General features: G+C 45.9%; 1 protein-coding gene across 3 annotated transcripts in view; it reads right to left on the minus strand.

Annotated features, from left to right (window-relative positions):
* Nucleotides 1-14,674, minus strand: part of SEPTIN5 (septin 5) — an 80,722-nt gene extending 66,048 nt beyond the window's left edge. For 2 of the 3 annotated variants that reach the window (XM_030218143.1, XM_030218141.1), the window contains exons 1-2: nucleotides 14,584-14,674; nucleotides 14,408-14,418 (exon numbers count right to left, since the gene is read on the minus strand). In XM_030218143.1, the coding sequence (XP_030074003.1) occupies nucleotides 14,408-14,418; nucleotides 14,584-14,626 (54 nt within the window). In that variant the 5' untranslated portion in view covers nucleotides 14,627-14,674. The remainder of the gene's footprint in view (nucleotides 1-14,407; nucleotides 14,419-14,583) is intronic. The other variant, XM_030218145.1, reaches the window with a different exon arrangement.
* Nucleotides 14,675-14,999: the final 325 nt, after the last annotated feature.

The raw sequence follows: 14,999 nt of genomic DNA on the forward strand, positions 1-14,999 counted from the left end.
GATATTAGGGTGTAACAGTTTTATCTGTGAGTGTGGTTTTAAGTGTGGTGAAAGTATGGGGAAGAGAATTCAGAAGAGAGTGAATTGGTGCTTTTCTATAGTGTGTGTGAATTCATATGTTTTGGTCCTTGCAGTAGATGTTCTCGAAGAGATGAGTCTTCAGTAGTTTGCGAAAAACATGTAAAAATTGGTTTTGAAAATATCAACCTGGACGTTTTTGTGAGAAAAACGTCCAAATGCATATTTATTCCACTTTTTGGACGTTCCTCTCTTTTGAAAATGAGCTCCATAGTAACCTAAGGAACTTTGTAAGCGTAAGCACTTTGTGTTTCCTATCCCCATTTAACCAATTACCAATTCACCATGGTACATTGTTTCCTATCCCACCATACTGAACTTCACTCCTAAGCCAGGATATGTGGAGTATAACACTAATCTCTCAAATGTACTGCTAATGGTTTCCATAGTGCTTGCATTGTCGGGGAAAAGGGATGGGAGTTGATTATCATCTTTCTGTGGTTAACATTCGAAGTGGTTTACATATTACATACAGGTACCTATTTTGTACCTGGGGCAAAGGAGGGTTAAGTGACTTGCACAGAGCCACAAGGAGCTGCGGTGGGAATCAACCAGACAGATTCCTTCTGGAGTTCATAGGATGTAATATGTATAGACAATATATCAAAGTGTTCTTGGAAATTCCTTTTGATCAGTCCTGTGATAGCATGACAGCAGATATTTCTATATCTTACTGCCATGCTTTCCTACTCTCTGGCTACATTTCAAGAAGGCCGGCGAGGAGCATGCCAAGCAGCCGCCAATAACATGGCGGCTGCCACGCAGCAGCTCCCCGAACCGAGCAACCCTTCCCTTCCGGCTTCCCTCTGAATGACGTAGGGGAGAACCTCGCCCGTCATTGGCTGGGGGGCCGGAAGGGGCGGGGCTTCGGGGGATGCCCTCTCGCACCGCTTAAAAGTCGCCGACAAGACAAGGGGAGTCTCTTGGTCGGCGGTTAGCGGTGCGGGAATTTTCCCCCGCCCTCCCTCCCCCTTCATGTTTCTTAGAATGGCCACTGGGCTCATCTGGTGCTGTGCAAGGTGAGCAGGGTTCTAGCAGTGTGCAATTTTCCTGTTTGGCTGTGAGACCCACCGCAAACTATTGGGACCACCCACAAGAGAATCTATTGTATGTTTTGTTACTTTCTGTTGTGCTGCATGGTTCATTCTCCATGGCATTGCATTGCCATTACATTTGTTAAGGTTCCCTTATAAGGTTAGGTTGCATTGTTAGTTCTCCATGTCGTTGTAGAGTTATATAAGTTGTTACAGAACGTGCCCACTTTTGTTTCCTTGCCATATATGTATATCGCTACACTGCATGGAATTTAGGTTCACCTACGACTACTGTTGTCTCTTCACAGGCGGATGCTTAAAGAATCTGTATAATGTCACAGCAGCAGAGGCACCCGAGCCTGGGAACTCTGGGATGTGCTGGAACAACAGGCAAAAGGAAGATTGCCCGCTTCAGGCAAGGGACAGGAACACTCACTGCTGGCAGACCAATCACCTCGCTGTTACACATGGCAGGTGGGACTCTGGTCTGGGGTGCATCCCAAGCTGGCTTGCCCGCTTCACGCAAGGGACAGGAACACTCACGGCTGGCAGACCAATCACCTCGCTGGTTACACATGGCAGGTGGGACTCTGGTCTGGGGTGCAGTCCCAAGCTGGCTTGCCCGCTTCACGCAAGGGACAGGAACACTCACGGCTGGCAGACCAATCACCTCGCTAGTTATACATGGCAGGTGGGACTATGGTCTGGGGCACAGTCCCAAGCGGGCGGATGCGTGGCCACGCTAAGCGCGGAGTCAAGGCTGGCCACCGTGTGGGCGGGGATGCTGGCTCTCTAGCTGGATAAGCATGGCGGAGGGCTGGAGCATCTGCAATGTCCAACCCAAGGCTCGGGTGCTTCCTAGGGGCCGTTTAATGTGTTGTCAATAAAGCTGTGGCCATTTATTCCCAAAATTCTGTCTCATGCCTGGTTTGTGTGTGCTTGAGGGGAAAAGCGAGGGAGGGGGCGCGAGAGTGTGCAGCCTGCCTATGTTATTGGTACTTGAGGATCTTTCCCCACTGAGGCCAAAGAAATGTAGTGAGCCCTCTCTACCTGTGACACCATGTGGTAAAGGGTGAAGGAGCACAGAGTAGGAGTTTAGAGTCTCTACATATTCCAGCATTGAAAATATCTCAAAACAGACGCTGTAAAAAAGTGCTTTGCCATATAAAGTCGGTTGGAAATATAAAGCAGAATGCAGCACTAAAATGGACCCCTGTTAGCAACTTGGATGTCTTGATTGTTCACTGAAAATTCTAAGATGTTTGATCTTTTTTCTTGTCCCTGTGTATTTTGATCTTATTATATTGTAAGCTACTTTGATGTACTGAATAAAAGAGAGTCAACATTCTTTTCACCCCAATAAGCGATGCTATGTAGCCCTATGGCGTCAATTTTTGACCTTGTACCCTATACCTGTTTAGTACTACTCTGCATATCACGGTCCTTCCTTTGGGGGAGGGGTACTGGAAGGGGGTATGGGTCTTTGGATGCTAGGTGTGGATGGGGAGTGCATGTGATAAGTGTTTTGGGTAGGTTTCCCGGTTTGATTGATGAGGTTTGTGTTTGACCATTACAATTAAAAGCACAATGCCTTGTGCTGTAGGTATTAACAGCTCTGTTTGGCCTTGCTTTGATCTTGTTTCTAAGGGTTCTGCTTCATTTTGTATTTATTGCTTCATTGCCTGTTTATTGACTGTTTCAATAAAATATTTAAAAAAGAAATAAAGAGAGTATAATAAATAACTACATATTTACATTGCAACTTGTCATTAAACTGCACAGGGGAGAGGGTTCAGTACACTCCTATATACCGTGGGCCCTCATAAATGTCCATACTGTATTCACATACGTGTGTGTGTGTGTGTGTGTGTGTGTGCGCACACACAGGAGCCCAGGATTATTTGCAGATTCTGAATAATTCTTATCTTGGTTCAATAAAATAGATTGAAGAGTTTGTACAGGAGATTTTGACATCATAGATCTTACTACTACTACTTATCGTTTTTATGGCGCTACTAGATGTACGCAGCACTGTACACTTGAACAAGAAGACACAGTCCCTGCTCGACAGAGCTTATCTTCCTTCAGATATGGCCTATAACCCTAGACACATCTGAAGAAGAGCCCTATGTGATCTGAAAATTTTGCATACCTCATATCTGGATAATTCTTATTTTGGACCAGTAAAGGTAGCATTACCAGTACCATCGTCTGTGGTTTGCCAGGACCAATACAGTTGTAAGGATTTGGAAAAACATTACTGAGCTCTGCATGTGAAAATAACCAATTCAAGCCCAACCCACAGAGACTTATGAAAGAGACTCATGAAAGAGTCCTTTTCATGACTTTAAAACAACACTGAATGGGATGTCCTAGATAGCAACACTCTAAAGTTATGGGTACACAAAGAAAATTAAATAAAAAAATGTTATTTACTTGCTGCAGCTGATAGGGAGCTCCTGTATTATCCTTTGTGACTCTTAGGGGTTACTTTTATAACAGGCTGTCTATTTGAAAAGTCCATAAAGACATCTACGGTATTCATACACCCTCCTCCCATTCCCCTACCTTTACAATCCTTCTTCCTGCCTATCTTATCTATCCACATCTAAACGACCACCTCATTACTTACTATATGGACTAGTGCTGGGCAGACTTATACGGTCTGTGCCAGAGCCAATGGTTGGGAGGCAGGGATAGTGCTGGGCAGACTTGTATGGTCTGTGCCCTGAAAATGGCAGATACAAATCAAGGTAGGGTATACACAAAAAGTAGCACATATGAGTTATCTTGTTGGGCAGACTGGATGGACCGTGCAGGTCTTTTTCTGCCGTCATCTACTATGTTACTATGTATGTATGTATGTATGTATATAACAGCTGCATCCACTCTACGTTACTTTATTAACCTGATATACTATGTAAGCCGCACTGAACCTGCTAGTGAGTGGGAAAGCGCAGGGTATAAGCATTACAAATAAAATAATATAAATAAAGGCAACACAGACACCTATGTGCATTTAAACATAGACTCCTACAACCATAGCCAGTGGCATACAAACTAGGGCTGTACCGAACTGATTCGATTTGGCCCCAAATACATTATTCGCATTTGCCCAAATAGTGATTTTAATTCAAATACGAAAAATCCGAGCTCTACTGTACTAAATCCTACTGAAATAAACACTTGATCTCTGATTTCACATTGCTTCTTTTATTATTTGTTCAGTTAAATCTCAATGTCCATTATTCGTATTCGGTATTCGTTTTCGGACTAATAATATTTTTCATTATTCGTATTCGGCCGAATAGTAAAACCTGCTACTCGGTACAGCTCTCAACTCTCACAAATTTATATCTGCAACACAGAAGGTAAAAATATTTGGATGTACATGCACATTGTATAAAAATACAAGAGTGGACACCATCCTGTTGTCAGCAGCTGTCCTGATACATGCATATTCTGTCACATCATTATGTAACCTTTTTCCACATATAAAGCATGCTTTGCACACAGAAAATGCTTTGCAAAATTACCAGCAAAGAAAGACAAAGATTCCAAAGGATAAAAATGGAACCTTGAATCTTGTATAACGGCCAACTGTCTAACATACAACAGACTCAACACAGCCATGTTTCGGCATGTGTGCCTGCATCTGGAGTCAAAGTACTTCTACCCCTTCCTCTTTGGAGTGACCTTTCACTTAAGTCTTTCAAGACTAATTTGAAGACCTGGCTCTTTAAACAAGCCTTTGAAGACCAAACTTTGTGAGATAGCCCAGAGTGATACAATAAGGACCTCTGAAACCTTCTCTTGTTTATATATATATATATATATTTTTTTTTTTTACTCTCTCGCTTTCTCCAGTTTTGAATGCATGTCTTTCCTATCATTAATGGAGTCCCTTTCCTTTTTCTAATTCTTTTTAGATTGTACACCGTTCTGCCCTGCCATGGCAGCTAGAGCAGTTTAGCAAGTTTTAATAAACCATAAAACCATAAACTACTTGCAACAACCAGCACTTGACAGTAACAAAAATGAGATAATCAGCAGTGTTCTGACTACGGGAGAAAACCAGCAGCGTTTCGCATTTTCTCCTCCTTTCTTGGACTATCTCTATTACAAAATTACCCCCTTAATATACAGAAAAAAAACAACCAAGACCACCCCCCAGATTCTATATAGGTTGCCCAAAGTTGGACAAAGTTGGATCAGAGATCCGCGCACAACTCAATTGATTAATTGGCAATAACAAGCACCAATTAGGTGCTTAACTGGTGTTAGCAAACACTTGCTAATCGCAAGAGGATTGTGAAAAATTACAAGAGGACCTTACGAGACTGGAAGACTAGGCATCCAAATGGTAGATGACGTTAAATGTAAGCAAGTGCAAAGTGATGCCTGTGGGAAAGAGGAACCCAAACTATAGCTACATAATGCAAGGTTCCACATCAGGAAAAGAATTGTTGACAGTATTAATCCTGCTGGACTTCTGCACCAAAAATAAATCATTATTCTGGGCAAAAAAAAATGCAAAATTCTGCGCACAAAATTTGCAAGTTCTGCAAGTTTATTAGTCACTAGTAAAAAAGGCCCGTTTCTGACACAAATGAAACAGGCGCTAGCAAGGTTTTCCTCGGAGTGTGTATGTTTGAGAGAGTGTATGTGAGAGTGACTGTGTGTGAGAGAGAGAGTGAATGTGCGAGTGTGTGTGTGTGAGAGAGAGAGAGTGAGTCTGGGTGCGAGTGTGTCTGTGAGAGAGAGAGAGTGTGTGTGTGAGAATGAGAGTGTGTGCAAGTGCGTATGTGAGACACAGTGTGAGAGAGAGTGTGTTTCACACAGATACAGTGTGTGCGAGAGAGAGAGTGTGTGTGAGACAACACAGATTCTCTGTAAGACTGAGTGTTTGAGACCAAGAGAGTATGTGAGTGACTGTGTGACACATAGAGAGTGAATGTGATACAGTGTGAGACATAGAGTGTGTGAGAGACAGAGTGTGAGAGTGAGAGAGAGAAAGACATTGACTTTGAGAGAGAGTGTGTGTGTGAGAGAGAGTGTGTGTGTGACAGAGATACCTCCCCCCCCCCCTCTCTGGGGTCAGGCTCCCCCTCCCTCCCTCTCTCTGGTGTCTGAGCGTTACTGTGCAGGACGCTGAGCTCTGGCTGTGCTTCAAGGAACTGACCAATCCTATTTAATAGAATGCACCTCCAACATTCTGAAGCCGAGAAACCTCGTGTGGTTCGTCACTTCTGCTTGTGACGAACCCGGAAGTATGTGATGTCAATTCAGTAGATGGATACAGAGAGCAGGAATGCCTCAGCCATGCAGTCAGCTTCAGAATATTGGAGGTGCGTTTTATTATATAGGATAATTTAACCAATATTACAGCCCCCACTCCCTGTACACAAATACCATCCATATTTTTCCCAGCATCCATATTTTTTTCCAGATCCCTCCCTGCACCCACACATAGCATTCACCACCTTTTTTTACAGCCCCCCTCCACCCCTACAGCATCCACCTATTTTTTTACAGCCCTCTCCGTCTTTTTTTATTTTTACAGCCCCCTCCCCCCATAGAACCACCTTTTTTTTACAGTCCACACCCCCACAGTAGCCACCATTTTTACACCCCCTTCCCCCCACATCAGCACCTTTTCTTTACAGTCCACTCTCCCTCCCAACACACAAATATAGAATCCACTTTTTTTTACAGCTCCTTCCCTCCCTCCACATTTTTTTCAGCTGCCCTTGCACTCACCCTTAAGGCAGGAGCAGGAGGAGCTGCATGGAAGTACCTCTTCAGGGCAGGAAAGAACCCCACTCTTTCCTGCCTGCTGCTGCTGCTCTGGGGCAATGCCGCTGCTTTTTCCAAACGCCGAGAGCCGGACTCACACAGGATGCAGCAGGGCAACTAGCAGCAGCGCTCCAGGCAGGAAAGAGGGGGCTCTTTCTTTCCTGCCCCGAAGAGCGAAGAGGTACCTCTAGACCACGAGGGATAGTAGCGTAAGGGGAGGGGAAGGGAGTCCCACACCCGCCTCCGCTCCCGCCCCCGCCAGCCAGCCTGTTTGTCCAGAAATCCAGACAAACGGGCAGGCTGGCCAAATACGTCCAGACGCCCGGACATGTCCTCAAAAAGAGGACATGTCCGGGTAAATCCGGGCGTATGGTAACCCTAGTAGAGCGCAGATTCTGCACAAACATGTGGAATTCTGCACGACTGTGAAGATCAACACAAATTCTGCGCTCCACAGTCACACAGAATTCTGGCAGGAGTATGATATGTTAAAACCCTCTATTCAGTGTGCAGCGGCAGCTAAGAAAGCAAATAGAATGTTAGGAATACGGAAAGAAATGGAAAACAAAAATGAGAATTTTGTAACGCCTTTGTATCGCTTCATGGTGTGACCACACCTCAAATACTGTGTGCAATGCTGGTCACCACATCTAAAAAAAGATATAGCGGAATTAGAAAAGGTACAGAGAAGGGCAACGAAAATGACAAAGGGCATGGGACGATTTCCCTATGAGGAAAGGTTAAAGTGGTTAGGACTCTCCAGCTTGGAGAAGAGACAGCTAAGGGGAGATATGACAGAGGTCTATAGAATACTGAGTAGAATTGAATGTGTAACATAGTAACATAGTAGATGACAGCCGAAAAAGACCTGCACGGTCCATCCAGTCTGCCCAATATGTGCTACTCTCTGTGTATACCCTACCTTGATTTGTACCTGTCCTCTTCAGGGCACAGACCGTATAAGTCCGTCCAGCACTATCCCCGCCTCCCAACCACCAGCCCCGCCTCCCACCTCCGGCTCTGGCACAGACAGTATAAGTCTGCCCAGTATTATCCCCGCCTCCCAATCACCAGCCCCGCCTCCCACCACTAGCTCTGGCACAGACTGTATAAATCTGCCCAGCACTATCCCCGCCTCCCAACCACCAGTCCCGCCTCCCACCACCGGCTCTGGCACAGACCGTATATAAGTCTGCCCAGCACTATCCCTGCCTCACATCACAACCACCATCCCCACCTCCCACCACCGGCTCTGCCACCCAATCTCGGCTAAGCTCCTGAGAATCCCTTCCTTCTGAACAGGATTCCTTTATGTTTATCCCACGCATGTTTGAATTCCGTTACCGTTTTCATTTCCACCACCTCCTGCGGGAGGGCATTCCAAACATCCACTACTGTCTCCGTGAAAAAATACTTCCTGACATTTTTCTTGAGTCTGCCCCCCTTCAATCTCATTTCATGTCCTCTCGTTCTACTGCCTTCGCATCTCTGGAAAAGGTTCAAATATTTGAACGTCTGTATCATATCACCCCTGTTTCTCCTTTCCTCCAGGGTATACATGTTTAGGTCAGCAAGTCTCTCCTCATACGTCTTGTAACGCAAATCCCATACCATTCTCGTAGCTTTTCTATGCACCGCTTCAATTCTTTTTACATCCTTAGCAAGATACGGCCTCCAAAACTGAACACAATACTCCAGGTGGGGCCTCACCAACGACTTATACAGGGGCATCAACACCCCCTTTCTTCTGCTGGTCACACCTCTCTCTATACAGCCTAACAACCTTCTAGCTACGGCCACCGCCTTGTCACACTGTTTCGTCACCTTCAAATCCTCAGATACTATCACCCCAAGATCCCTCTCCCTGTCTGTACCTATCAGACTCTCACCGCCTAACACATACGTCTCCCGTGGATTTCTATTCCCTAAGTGCATCACTTTGCATTTCTTCGCTTGTTTACTCTTTCTGAAAATACTAGTCACTAGGAGGCATGCGATGAAGCTACTAAATGGTGAATTTAAAACAATATTTCTTCACTCAATGAGTAATTAAACTCTGGAACTCGTTGCTAGAAAATGTGGCAAAAGCAGTTAGCTTAGCGGGGTTTAAAAAAGGTTTGGATAATTTCCTAAAAGAAAAGTTCATAAGCCATTATTAGGATGGACTTAGGAAAATCCATTGTTTATTCCTAGGATAAGCAGCATAAAATCTGTTTTACTGTTCAGGGATCTTGCCAGGTACTTGTGACCTGGATTGGCCACTGTTGGAAACAGGATACTGGGCTTGATGAACCTTCAGTCTGTCCCAGTATGGCAACACTTATGTTCTTATGTAATTGGAGTTGCACGCAGATCTCCTCTGCACACTATTCTATAATATGGAGCCTATCTTTCCCCATGTGCAATCCAAAGTGGGTGTGGCCATTAGTGGGGGAATGAGCTTTCCCAACAGTTAGGCACCATGTTATAGTATAATGCCTATCCATGCCTAACTTTAGGTGTCAGACTTACACCTGATAGAACCAGGCAACCTGCACATTATTCTAGTATTCTATAAAGGTCGGGTGCCCTCTATAGAACACAGGTTTTGCGTGGATCTTCCTGGTGCCTAGCTTTTGGCACCATATAAAGAATACAGCCCTATGTGTTAGCCTGGAATCCAGAAAAGCAAGTCGTGTTACACAAAAACATTCCCTTCCATTGTTTTGCTGCTTGGAATCAGACAAATTCCTAGATACACATTTATTTGGGTAATAAATAGAAATAAAATAAAACATAGAAAAGAAAATAAGATACCTTTTTATTGGACTAACTTAATATATTTTTTGATTAGCTTTCGAAGGTAACCCTTCTTCTTCAGATCAGTCATAAGCAACTGTTGATAAATAACAGTATGTATAAGTGAAACATCAAAACATTCCGATGACAGTCTCACAGGAAGAGGGTAGAGTGGGTAAGGTGAGAAACATGGGGGCTGGGTGGATGAGAGACAGGGAGAGATGCAGTGGTGTACCAAGGGCAGGGAGGTGGGGGTGGTCCGCCCAGGGTGCACGCTGCTGGAAGGTGCAGAGAGCAGCCGCGCACCTGTCGGCTCCGCTGGTTCCCTGCTCCCTCTGCCCCGGAACAGGTTACTTCCTGTTCTGGGGCAGAGGGAGCCAGTGGAGCCGACAGGCATGCGGCTGCTCTCTGCACTCTCCAGCAGCCAAGAATGCATCCGGGGGGGGGGGCTTGATGCGCCAGGGAGGGGGGTGTCATTGCGCCGGGGGGGTGTTGTGCTGCATCCTGGGGGGATGGACGCCACTGCACCCAGGGGGGTGCGCGCAGCGGCGATCCGCCCCGGGTGGCAGCAGACCTAGGATCGCCACTGGAGAGATGCATGGTGATATTGCAAGGATGTGTACCACTCTGTTCGTTTTGAGTTTCTATCGGGAGCTTGCTTCTCACTAGTTTGTTTTTTAAGTTGGGTGGCTGTGAGAAGCAAGCTTCTAATAGAAGCTCAAAAAGAAGAGAGTAGCACACATCCTTATCTTCAGATGCAAACTATGCCAAAACACTTCACAGGCTCCCACAGTCATTCACAAAGGAAAAATATTCAACATAAAGGAATCCTTCACATGCTCATCTTCCAATGTGATATATCATTCAACGTAAAAAGTGTGAAGAAGGTTGATATATTGGAGAAACAAGCCAGATGCTAAAGAAGAGATTTAATTTACATAGACATCATATGAAAAATGCCTGTGCCAACCAGGATGTCACCTCTGTGGGACAGCACTTTGCAAATCCAGAACACTGTATCAATGATTTAATGGTGACAATACTAAAAGGAAACTTTAAGACAATCCAGGAACGTAAGACCTTTGAAGTCAGAATGATTAAATATTTTGACATCCACCAGACAGGCCTTAACAAAGATCTGGGTTTTCTAGCCCATTATAAACCATAAAATTCTACTGCTTTGTCCCTCTTATCACCATGCATCCTCTTCCCTGCTTCTTATCCACCCAGCTCCCATGTTTCTCACCTTACCCAACCTACCCTCTTCCTGTGAGACTGTCATTGGAATGCTTTGATGTTTCACTTACATATACTGTTATCAACATTTGCTTATTTCTGATCTGAAGAAGAAGGGTTACCTTCGAAAGCTAATCAAAAAATGTATCAAGTTAGTCAAATAAAAAAAAGGTATCATCTTATTTTCTTTTCTATGTTTTATTTTATTTCTATTTATTACCTTTAAAAGTAGACTAACACAGCTACCACATTGTGGAATACTTCTAAGGATTGTGTACACACACTAATAGCTAAACCTGCAAATACATCACCACTCAGTATTGATGTCACACCTGAACAACACTACAAGAAAAAAAGCACTGACAGCTTTAATAAAACTGATGACATCATTAACTATTATGTCACCACAAGAGTAATAAAGCACATTCCATGCTGGAATAATTCAGAGGCTTGACTAGATCTTATGCCTTATATGTATATACGCAGCACTTCAAACATGATAAAAAATAGCTGTCAGAAGAACAGGAAGGAGGTTAGCCATGGGACAGAAGTGGAAACAGAGTCCCCGTCTCATCTGCCCGCAACCTCAGTGTCATCTTCGACTCCTCCCTCTCCTTCTCTGCGCATATCCAGCAGATAGCCAAGACCTGTCGCTTCTTCCTCTATAACATTAGCAAAATTCGCCCTTTCCTCTCTGAGCACACCATCCAAACTCTCATCCACTCTCTCATTACCTCTCGCCTTGACTACTGCAACCTACTCCTCACTGGCCTCCCACTTAGCCATCTATCCCCCCTTCAGTCCATTCAGAACTCTGCTGCAAGTCTTATCTTCCGCCTGGACCAATATACACATATCACCCCTCTCCTCAAGTCACTTCACTGGCTTCCGATCAGGTACCGCATATAGTTCAAGCTTCTCCTACTAACCTACAAATGCACTCGATCTGCAGCCCCTCCCTACCTCTCTACCCTCATCTCCCCTTACATTCCTACCCGTAACCTCCGCTCTGAAGACAAATTCCTCCTCTCAGTACCCTTTTCCACCACCGCCAACTCCAGGCTCCGCTCTTTCTGCCTCACTTCACCCCATGCGTGGAACAAACTCCCTGAGCCCATACGCCAGGCCCCCTCTCTGCCCATCTTCAAATCATTGCTCAAAGCCCACCTCTTCAATGTCGCCTTTCGGCACCTAACCACCACACCTCTACTCAAGAAATCTAGACTGCACCAACTTGACATTTCGTCCTTTAGATTGTAAGCTCCTTTGAGCAGGGACCGTCCTTCTTTGTTAATTTGTACAGCGCTGCGTAACCCTAGTAGCGCTCTAGAAATGTTAAGTAGTAGTAGTAGTAGTAAAGTAGGACAGAGACAGCAGTAGGGCAGGTGAAAGTGAGACGGGGCAGGAGCAGATTGCTAGGGCTGACAACGGACTCCATTTTTTCATCACAGGCTGATCCAATACTGACTGTACTCAATGTAGGACTTTTTATTTCTCATTTCCAAGTTTCAGTGCCTAAGAAACAGCATGACTTCAAACTCATGTATATTGTTGGGCAGCACTTCCCAAACTGTGGGTCACAACCTCAGAGTTTCAGAATCCACATTTAGGGTCACTAACAAGTCAAGATGGGGGGGAGATGTCTAGCCAATGCCTCCCATCAAGCCTATACTATAACGAGGACTACATGGGCTCCATGGAGTGGGTGGATGGTGGTTCAGCACCATTGCAGGCCAGCAGGACAGCCAGAAGCAGTGGCACAGGCAGCAAGATAAGGTTGGGGGGGGGGTCATATGTTGGTCTGTTGGCCTGCTAAAATGGAATTGTGATCACAGAAAATGTGGTAACTAACCACTGCTGTAGGGTAAAACCAGGACTAGATCAACCTGTCCAGGAAATCTGAAGCCAGCTTTCAACCCTACAGAGGGGAGGTAGAAGGGAGATGGGAGCGAGTAAGAGGACTGGCAGTAGGATTAACAGAATTTGCTCTGATTTAGTGCAATGACAGGCATAAAACCAATCAGCAGCCCCCTCAAAATCATCATATGGGGCAGTTTCTAAGCAGGACCTTGTAAATTACTATCAAGGATGGGACCTCAAGAGAATCTCCCTTGGGGCATCCCAGCTTCATCAATTAATTAGATTTTGGTTCCATGGTGCAACATGAATTAAGCTTGCCCTCGTGAAATTCAAAACCCCTGTGGGCAACAGAAGGCAGCCTCATTCATACAGAGTACACTTCTCACCTCATGCTGCTTTACAAGAGAATTCAGAAGTCTAGGGTTACTACGCAGGATTCACTTTAGAACCTTTAGAATTACACTTTTGGGACTATTGAACAGTTATTGCATTTCCCCGTGCTAACTGCACTGTATACAATAACTCTGGACTCTCCCTCCCCTGATGTATCTATGCTGAAAACGCCTGCCTGGCTAAATCTGTATTTTCTGAAGAGGCTGTGACTGTAAAACTCGCTGGGATTTTGGTCTGGATAAAAGGCGCCGCTGCATGCCAAATTATTGTTAATAATAACAACCAGAGGTGGTGCCAGCTTGCCTCTTCCCCCTGATGCTCACAGCATGTAACAAGAGTATGGGGGAAGGATGTATCTTTATATAGAGAAGAGCAAATGTGCTTCCGCTAGTCTTTCTCTAAAACGTAAACATACAAAATGAAACGAACAAAATTATTACTTTGAAGCCTCCTTTGTTAAATTCAAGCACGGGAGGAGAGCAGAGGCGCCAACGTTTTCAAAATGATTGAGGGGTGCCAAATTACAAATGACCTCTCCCACCCTGGACAGCTTGCTCAATAAACACTGGTACCCACAGAGCTGGCTCCTACGATAGCAGGGAATAGGCGAGAAAAAAAAAATCATTCTCCCTGATAGTCTATGTGTTCCGCATTGAAAGGTAATTACCCAACAGGAAAAAAAAAAACAGCAGCCTCCCCAAGGCACTGCGCCGCTCTCTCTCTCCTCTTCCCCTTAATTTCCAGGCACATAAGCAGTTCAATAACGCCTTTTAGCCAGCCCTGAACCCTTTACACGCTAAGCTTTAAAAATCCATTGCTCTGCATGCTCCCTTTATCTGTGGGATCAGCCTTCTTAATGCAAACTACTGACCCTGACTCTTCCAATTTGTCAAGCAAGGGTTAATCTGGGGAAGGACCCCTCTCACTCAGAAACGAAAGACATCGCCCGTTGCTTCCCAGGCACCCAGCTTTCCTCTGGAAGGTGAGGATGAACCGGAATAACCAGGCAGGATGCTACGTGCTGCCCATACTGAGATGCTCCCTGGCTGCATCCCTTGCAGACGAGCCAGGAAATCGGGGTTCTCAGCTCCCTGGGGGGGGGGGGGGGGGGCACATGGACAGTGGCGAGCATTTCACAGAAACCCACCCACCGCCGCCCTAGATGCTGCCCAAAGGGGCTGGATCCCCTCTCCGATCTTCCGTTTGGCGAGAGGAGGAGGAACAGCACCTACCTCTCTATCATCTGCAGGAGGCAGTTCCCCGGCGGGAGGGCACAAGGGTGCAGGAGGATCCGAGCATCAATCGGCGGCGATGGGAGAGAGAAGAAGAGAGAGAGGATGATGAACAGTGTGTTTCCGACCCCGGCCCGGCCGGCTACTGCAACCCGCCACTCCCGCCCTGCACTCACCTGGCTTCGGCAGTTTGCTTTTGTACCTGATGCTGGTGCTCATGGTGCGGCCGCTCAGGGTTCCGGTGCCGGTTCTACACAGCCCGCCGCGCGCCTTCAGCTTACAATGGAGCTCTGGGGGCCAGGCTGCACTCCCCCCCCCCCGCCCCCCCCCCCCACACGGGCTGAAACTAGGCCCGGCCCCCACCGTTCGGCCAATGAGAACGCAGATGCGAAGCCTGGCTCCGCCCCCGGCTGTCAGTGTCAGCTGCGAAATAACACGGGACAGACTTGGGGGTTACATTCAGTTGGGCCCCTCCCCCAGACCGATGAGAAATAACCCGGGGGAAAACAGATTGCACGCGCTGCTCTCCCCTATATTCAGACTAAATATACTAGGCAACAGAGATAAACCCAAGATTACACTCACTGAACAT

The sequence above is a fragment of the Microcaecilia unicolor genome, chromosome 11, assembly GCF_901765095.1.
Source record: "Microcaecilia unicolor chromosome 11, aMicUni1.1, whole genome shotgun sequence".
In the NCBI taxonomy this organism is placed as follows: Eukaryota; Metazoa; Chordata; class Amphibia; order Gymnophiona; family Siphonopidae; genus Microcaecilia; species Microcaecilia unicolor.